Source organism: Alosa alosa, chromosome 10 (genome assembly GCF_017589495.1).
Source record: "Alosa alosa isolate M-15738 ecotype Scorff River chromosome 10, AALO_Geno_1.1, whole genome shotgun sequence".
Classification (NCBI taxonomy): Eukaryota; Metazoa; Chordata; class Actinopteri; order Clupeiformes; family Clupeidae; genus Alosa; species Alosa alosa.
This window is the reverse complement of record NC_063198.1, coordinates 29947364-29956249: the sequence shown is the minus strand read 5'-3', so window position 1 is coordinate 29956249 and position 8886 is coordinate 29947364. Positions and strand designations below refer to the sequence as shown.

General features: G+C 47.9%; 1 protein-coding gene across 15 annotated transcripts in view; it reads left to right on the top strand.

The window, feature by feature from the left end:
* foxp4 (forkhead box P4) overlaps positions 1 to 7880 on the top strand; it is a 149886-nt gene extending 142006 nt beyond the window's left edge. For 12 of the 15 annotated variants that reach the window (XM_048254885.1, XM_048254887.1, XM_048254883.1 and 9 more), the window contains 5 exons: positions 437 to 558; positions 1361 to 1427; positions 6156 to 6203; positions 6311 to 6486; positions 6815 to 7880. In XM_048254885.1, coding sequence (XP_048110842.1) covers positions 437 to 558; positions 1361 to 1427; positions 6156 to 6203; positions 6311 to 6486; positions 6815 to 6962 — 561 coding nt within the window. In that variant the 3' untranslated portion in view covers positions 6963 to 7880. The remainder of the gene's footprint in view (positions 1 to 436; positions 559 to 1360; positions 1428 to 6155; positions 6204 to 6310; positions 6487 to 6814) is intronic. The other 3 variants (XM_048254896.1, XM_048254886.1, XM_048254895.1) reach the window with 1 other exon arrangement.
* The last annotated feature ends 1006 nt before the right edge of the window (positions 7881 to 8886 follow it).

Sequence of the window (8886 nt, the reverse complement as noted above, 5' to 3'; positions counted from 1 at the left end):
TCCTCCTCCTCCTCCCCACTCTGTGTTCTGTCTCCTCTTCTCTCCTCTCCTCCTCCTCCTTTCCTCCTCCTCTCCTCCTCCTCCTCTCCTCTCCTCCCCACTCTGTGTTCTGTCTCCTCTTCTCTCCTCCTCCTCCTCCCCTCCTCTCCTCTCCTCCTCCTCTCCTTTCCTCCTCCTCTCCTCTCCTCCTCCCTGCTCTGTGTTCTGTCTCCTCTCCTCCTTCATCCTTAGTCCTTGTAATTAGTTGAGCGCTGGTGGTGGTGCCTGTATTGTAATGGTGGTTAAGAATGGGCCCTCATTGCAGCTCATTGTTCTTAAGCTGCACATCTGTCTCTCCACTCATCACAAAGATCATTTTGCTAATCTGTTAAAATGAACCCCCACCAACCCCCCCTCCCTCGCTCTCTCTCTCTCCCTCCCTCCCTCTCTCATTCAGAATGCCGTGCGCCACAACCTGAGTCTGCATAAGTGTTTTGTGCGCGTGGAGAATGTTAAAGGAGCCGTGTGGACCGTGGATGAAGTGGAATACCAAAAGAGGAGACCACCAAAGATGACCGGGTACGTGTACCGGGGTCCGCAACACACACACACACACACACACACACACAGAGTGGCACAGAAGTGTGTGTGCATTAGTGTGTTTGTGTGTGTACTCAATGTTTCTATATGTGCGAGTGAGACTTGTGGGGGCATATTTCAGTCTGTCTTTCACACATCCACATTGCTATCTGAGTGGAATGCACTAAGGGTGTGTGTGTGTGTGTGTGTGTGTGTGTGTGTGTGTGTTGGGTCAGACGCCACACTCTGTGTTTGTCCTGCCGTGTCCACAGCGTTTAGTGTTGTGTGTCAGCGCTTGCTTGCTTGCATTTGTACAAACAGATGTTACACGCCTTTTCAAGCGCTGCCACGACGACCACGGCAAATTACCACGGCGACGGCCTGCTCGCCAGATTTCAGCCCCACAGCTCACTGACTGGAAACAAATGGGAAATTGAGCCAAGTGTGTGTGTGTGTGTGTGTGTGTGTGTGTGTCTGCTCTGGGCCAAGAGAATGCCTGTGTTTACAGACCTGACAGGCAGAACATATGTTTGTGTAGCCACAGTGTGTGTTTTTGTGTGTGTGTGTGTGTGTGTGTGTGTGTGTGTGTGTGTGTGTTTGTGCGCGTCTGGTGTCTGAGTAGCTAGGGGTATTGGCAGGCCTGAATGTTTTAAAGCACTGCAACAACTTTGTTTAAAAAAATCTCTTTGAACTCTCAAATTAATTGTATTGGAAATAAGTGATAATTAATTAATGTACGATGTGCACATTTTGTAATGTTTTGGTTCTCTTCTCATTTTCCCTGTGTGTGTGTGTTTTGCAGAAGCCCTACACTGGTGAAGAACATGATTTCTGGGCTCGGTTTCGGATCCCTCAATGCCAGCTACCAGGTGAGTGATGCCCTCAAAGCACAGTGGCTCATACACACACACACACACACACACACACACACACGGCATGGCTGAAATAAAGAAATGAAGGCTGGATCAAAAGCACAAGGGCACTGCTATCAATTTCCTGTTATAATTAGCACATTCCCAAACCTCCCACTCACTCTCTTCCCATGATACGCTTTCAGATTCGCCTGTGCGTGGGCACACACACACACACACACACACACACACACACACACACACACACACACACACACACGCTCACTCACAGACTCACGTTCAAAGGCACTCTGATGATTTATAGCATCAAGTATTTGTCAATTAAGGTCATTGCATAAAATTAGTCTCTGTCCCAGAAAAATCTCTCTTAAAGCTGCAGTGTCATAGCGGCCCTCTCCTCTGCCTCATATGCAGAATCGACACTGTGTGTGTGTGTGTGTGTGTGTGTGTGTGTGAGAAGATGTGTTTTTTGTTCATGGTTGATGGATTGAGATTTGTGGTGTTTTGCTTTTTGTGTGGTTCTTCGTATCTTCCTTTTGCTGTCCTGTGTTTGTGTGTGTGTGTGTGTGTGTGTGTGTGTGTGTGTGTGTGTGTGTGTGTGTGTGTGTGTGTGTCTTTCCCTTTTTCTCTGCATCTCAGCGTCTCTGTCTGTCACCCACTGTCAGCTTTACACTCATCCATCTCTGCTGACGACACTGGAGTCACAGTGGCACGCACACACACACACACACACACACACACAAAAGACAGAGACAGACAGACAAGCTAAACAACCCAGCTAAACAAGGATCAGTTCACACAATCCCCTACCTCACACTGTGCTACACACACACACACACACACACACACACACACACACACACACACACACACGTACACACACACAGACAGTGCCCCAGTCTACTCTGCCCCCCCCCGACTCTGCGTGCCATCGCTATGGAAATCGAGGCAACCATGCAGAAAAGGCCACACACAAACAAGCGGCTCTCTACAAACACACACACACACAAACAAGCTACTCGCTACAAAGGCAAACATGCAGTGCCACCATCCCCAGCTACCAGCCTGCTCACTCAAGCGCGCACACACACACACACACACACTCCCTCTACTTTTCAGACCTTTTTCTAACTCTTTCTTTGGGTCACAGAGATTTATTTTATTCAATTTTAACTGAACAAACAACTAAAAGTGAATTTATAAAAGTCCTTTATATTTATTTCCAATTGATGTGTGTGTGTTAAAGTAACTGTGTGTGTGTTGTGTAGAGATAACACACAGATGTGGATGGGCCCAGCCTGATCCATTTGTACTGCTCTTCAGCGTCACATCAGGAACACAGATTATAGGCCTCAGGCCACCTTATAATAAGGCCGCATCTTGGCCAGGACACTGTCCACATAGGGACACACACACACAGAGGCAGAGCAGAGTAGTGACCACCACCACAGCAGCATTCAAACCACTAATTACATGCCTACCCCTTCAACCTTCGGCCTTAGAGGAGCCCCACTGTAGATGAGAGAAAGAGATGCAGGCATGATACACACATGCGTACACGCACGCACACACACACACACACACACACACACACACACACACACAAGCTGGTGCTCTACAGAGTGTAATTACAAAGCTGTGTGTGTGTTCAGTTAGAGAGATTTCTGGAAAGCCTGCCTCTGTCTTGTCTGTCCCTTGCACATAATACACTGATGGAAATGTTAAGTGTGTGAAGCTTTTTTCATTTTTCAGTCATGTTAGTTTTAGTTTTTCCGATCGAATTCATATCTGTTATGGCTGAATTTATAGAAGGTGTCAGTTTATGACACACACACACACACACACACACACACAATCACACTCACGCTCTGTCTCTTGCCCAATAGCCTTCATATTTCAGGCAGCACATCTGTTGCAATTAACCCTTATTTGACCTAGGGTGAACAATGAGCAGTTCCTCCAGGGTTCAGGCGTGTGTGTGTGTGTGTGTGTGTGGCACTCTCAGCCATTCCTCTTTTTTTCCCCTCCGTCTTCGGCGAGTCCCCACATTTCAGCGTTTTACGGTCATTTGCGTTGGCATGGGATGCCCATAAAATTCTCAGTTCCACTCCTCCTCGTCTGTGTGTGTGTGAGAGAGAGGGAGAGATAGAGAGAGAAAGGGGTTTCTAGTGCAGAGAAACTGACCAGAACTGATCTCGGCACGTTTTCCTTCAGCCGTGAAATGTCAGTACCTCAGAACGTTTGTGTTTCTCTCCTAGCCATGCCTTTCACTTCCTGCCCCCATCCCCACACACACACACACACACAGAGACAGACACACACACAGACACACAGCCATGCCTTTCACTTTTCACTTCCTGCCACACACACACACACACACACACACACACACACACACACACACTTTCTCTCTCCCTGTACCCAAACCCTCCACTTCACTTCCAACACCGAAAGAGGAATGTACAGTTTTGAGTTTATAATGCCCAGCATGCAGGGTACACATGCTATTAGGAGTGTGTGTGTGTGTGTCTGTGTGTGTGTGTGAGAGAGGCGAGAGAGAGAAGAAACATAACTGTGCCCTTCAAACACTGAGAACATTTCAGTTTTATTTATTTATTTTTTAGAAAAAAAGAACACAAAATGTAGTTCCCTTTAACCCTGTCTGACCTTACAGAGAAATGGACAAAAAGCAGACACAAACACACAGAGAGAGAGAGAGAGAGAGAGAGAGAAAGTGTTTTTTAGCTCTGTGTGTGTGTGTGTGTGTGTCCGTGTCCGTCTTCACTTGGTAGCTGCAAGTGTTGAGGCAGCTGTAGAAGTGCAGCGATCCGTGGCTGATTGGAGCGAGACATTCCAGAGAGGAGATGGGAAGAGAGGAGAAGAAAGGAAGAGAGGAGAAGAGGAGAGGAGGTGGGAAGAAAAGAGAAGAGAGAGGGAGATGAGACAGGGAGAGGAGAGAGGGAAATGAGAAGATAAAAAACGGAGAGAAGATGGAGGGAGAGAACAGGCAGCACAGAGGGCAAACGTGAGGAGCAGGAGCCCCCTAGTGGCAGAGCAGCAGGTACTGCAGCCAGACGCTAGTGAAGGCAGTTTAGTTGTGGACACCAAGAGGACAACTCAACTAAACTCCCGTCTGCTGTGGAGAAGACGTTTTAAAGAAGCAGAAACGTGTTGCAATATTATGGCTAAAATAATGCTGCAATGATCCAAATTGTACATTTGCTTCACACATGCACACCAGAGTCACTCACACACACTCACTCATAAGTATAACTAGCATGTACACACACTTTTAATGGAATAGTATGTGTGTAGGTTGTTTCTGTGTCTTTAACACTTATGAATCCTCACAGCTTTCCCCAACCTTTCCTCTGCATGATCAGACGTGTGTGTAGCCTGCAGTCTTCTGTATCTCATGGCTGTGTGTCTTTATGCACTCATAAACACCTTTAATTACCTGCCCCTCGCAGCCACATCTGCCTGAGGCAGCCAGCCAGACACACACACAAATACGCACACACACACACACACACACACACACACATTCACATACACTCCAAAGTTATCAACCCATAGCTTCATGACCCCTGTCAGTCTCAGCTTAAAGCAGGTGTGAAGAAGGAAGAAAAACATTTTAGATAAAGATGAAGAAAACAAAGAATTTTTACATACTTCATTTGCACACACACACACACATACACACACATATACACACACACACACACACACACACACACCTCCCCCGACACACGCACACACATACACACATACACACACACATACACACACATACACACACACACACACACACACACACACAGTCTGTCGTCTCCACTCTTCTTTGCGTTCCCTCCACTTCACGTCGACCATAGAGCAGTGGGCCAAGTGCATGCTGGGTAATTTTGGTCAAAAGTCTGGAAAGATTGGGCCTCTGCGGAGTTTAGGTCTCGGTCCGTGGGGGTTCTGAGTGTGTGGTGCTGAGCGGTCCGTGGGGGTTCTGAGTGTGTGGCGCTGAACGGCGACCCGATGGCCCGTCCTACTCACGACTACTCGTGTCTGCCCACTGCGGTGCCCCTGTCCCTCTCCGGCCCTCTCCACGCCACGCTGCCATCTTACCGGTGCCCGCTGGGCCCGGCCCTGAGAGCGGGCAGCCCTGCTCGTGTGGAGTGTTTGGTCACTCCAGTGCTCTCTGTCAGATCGACACATACACTCACATGTTAAACAGGAGCCACTCGGCCACCTTTCAGGTGGGAAATGTTTGGCACATCCAGACACACAAACACACTCTCACACACACACATGCCAGACCCCAAAGAGTTTCCTCTTTACACACACACACACACACACACACACACACACACACCTCCCCCCAACACATATCCTGCGTCTCCTAACATACCATCCATCCGTTCCCTCTTTACCCTGAACTGATATTTAATGTTTCAATGTCACACACACACACACACACACACACACACACACACACACACACACACACACACACTCCCACACTCTCCCTGTACCCAAACCATCCACCATCCATCCGTTCCCTCTTTACCCTGAACTGATATTTAATGTTTCAATCTCCTGCTTTCTCCCTGCCTTTGACTTTTGATTCTCTGAGTTTCATGTCATATTGTGTGTGCGTGTGTGTGTGTGTGTGTGTGTGTGTGTGTGTACGTGGGATTAACTTGTACCCATGTGTATGTGTATGTGTGTATCTAGGCAGCGCTTACAGAAAGCAGTTTGAGCCTGTTCAACAGCTCCACAATGGTGAATACCAGCGACACCTTGTTTGTGCATGCTGGCGTGCATTGTGTACATGTGTGTACATGTGTAGGTATTTTACCATGCTCATCTGTGTGTGTGTGTGTGTGTAGGCGGCGCTTGCGGAGAGCAGTCTGAGCCTGCTCAACAGCCCGTCTCTGGTCAACACCAGTGGCGGTGGCGGGAGCCTCAACATGCTGCACGTTGGCCACGATGACGTCAGTAGCACCGTGGAACAGGTCAACAGCAACGGCAGCTGCAGCCCTGGCCTGTCCCCACAGCAGTACGGGTCAGTGTGTGTGTGTGTGTGTGTGTGTGAGTGAGTGTGAGAGATACCAGATCATACCAGTATCTTTGATATTTAAGATATTTGACATACCAGTATCTTTGTTGCATTTAGTGTGTGTGTGTGTGTGTGTGTGTGTGTGTGTGTGTTGTGTGTTTAGTGTGATATACATGTAGTGTGTGATATTTGTAGTTTGTGTGTTATCTGATGTGTGTGTTCGTGCATGTGGGTGTGCATGCGTGTTTCCGACACCAAGTTCATGAGATGTTAGTTTCTGAGTTGTGTGTAGTGTGATCACTATCTAACGTGTGTGTGTGTGTGTGTGTTTCAGCCACCAGGTGCATGTGAAAGAGGAGCCTGCTGAGCTGGAGGAGGATAGCCGGCCGGTGTCCCTGATGGCCAGTGTGTCCCAGAACCTGAGCCTGCCCGCCGACGAGCGCGATCTGGAGGAGGAGATGCCCCCCGAGGAGCTGGAGTAGGATTGGTCCACGCCCGGAGAGGGGGCGGGGCCTACCGGGCACCGCTGCTGACCCTTAGAGGAAGAGGAGGAGGAGGAGGAGGAGGAGGAGGGATAATGAAATGACCACAAACAAGTGAGGAGGAGAAAAAAAAGAAAAAAACCAACAACATCAAATAAAACCAAAACAGGGTTAGACCTTACCTGCTCATGAATGCAAAAATGACAGAACAGCCATTTCACTTTATGCCCCCATGTTAGAACTGCCCCCTGCCCTTCATTCTGTAAGTGTAAACACCCCCCACCCCCACCCTGGATTGCCCAACAGAAGCTATTGTCCACCACAGTTCCATAGTTTCAGTATCCAGGTGGAGTCACAGAGACGGTTGTCATGGTATCCAGAGGGAGTGTAGTTGTTAAGTTGTTGTTCGGTGCCGGTGTTGCTTTGGAACCAGAAAAAGTTCAATATACATACAGGTGTGTGAGTGTTTGCTAGGCAACACATAAGGTTGCCATTTTTTGTAAGTCCCTAAGAGATCTAACTCTGTTTTTTGTTTTCTTTTAAGTGGTATTTTTGTTCTTTTTTTTTTTTTTTTTTTTTTGCCTCCAAACACTGCTTTTGCTTTTGGACATAAAGGAAGGACAGTGGAGATGTAAACGAGGGACGCTCAGACAGGGGGCCTCGTGACGAGGGGAAAGTGAGTGATGCCAGGACAGTCATCAGCCACACGAGGGTCTTGTTTTGCAACAAACCAGGACTCGAGCAGGACTCTGACCGCCACCTCCTCGTCTGCCTGAGGACCCCAGTATTCCGTGTGTGTGTGTGTTTTTCTGAGATCAGTGTGGGCAGGGTTGGGGCAACGTTAGCCTTGGAGACCAGGCAGACTGTTCGCCCCAGAGATTGAGAGAGAGAGAGAGAGAGAGAGAGAAAGAAAAGAAAGGAAAGAAGCCCCCTGTCAGTTTCTATTTCTGAGGGATCAACACGCTCCAAGAAGCAGCAAGAATGTTGTGTGTGTGTGTGTGTCCATCACCCTTCTTTTGTTAGAGAGAAAAGGACAAAGAGAACACACACACAAATAAATACATAAAGGGGAAGAACACACACGCAAATAAATACATAAAGGGGAAGAACACACACGCAAATAAATACATAAAGGAGAATAAAACGCCGGTGGAGGAACAGGAACTTTTGGGGTGATTGGGGGGTTTCCACCTGCCCCCCTCATGCCCCCCTCATGCCCCCTGCCCCTCCGCACTCACACACACACACACACACACACACACACACACACACACAACACACAAAACCGTCTGCACTGCTCACTCCATCACACATGTGCAGCAGCCTTTCTGCTCCTGTTGTTATTCTTGTTGTTGGTGATACTTTTATTTGCCTCACTGGTCAATGATGACCAAGGATCAACATTTTGGATTTTGCTATGTAATTTAGTAACAGTTTGCAGTCAGTTGCAAGTTGTGTTTTTTTTTTTTTTACCATTCCATATCTCTGAGCTGGGAATAGATTGACATCCCCCCACCCCCAAACACACACACACACACACACACACACACACACACACACACACACACACACACACACACACACACACACGGCGGGATGTGGCATTCACTGAACATAAACTTCAACTCAGTTGAGCTTCTGGTTCCAGCACAGACGGAGCTCTAGAGCGCCATCTAAAGGACCAGGGAAAGTTCCGCTTTTATTTTCTTTTTTTTTTGGTTCAAATACCTCATGCCAGAGAGTCTCCATCTGTTCCCTACTCTAGCCAGTGTTAAAATGGAGATCTCTGCGTGTGGATGAGCAACAAGGACCCACTCTCAGCATCACTCCTGGGGCATCATGAGTAGATGTTAGAAAAAGCTGTTTGCTGTTCACTGTGTATGTTGGGATGTGTCCAAATAGCATGTGAGATTTCTTTTTGTTT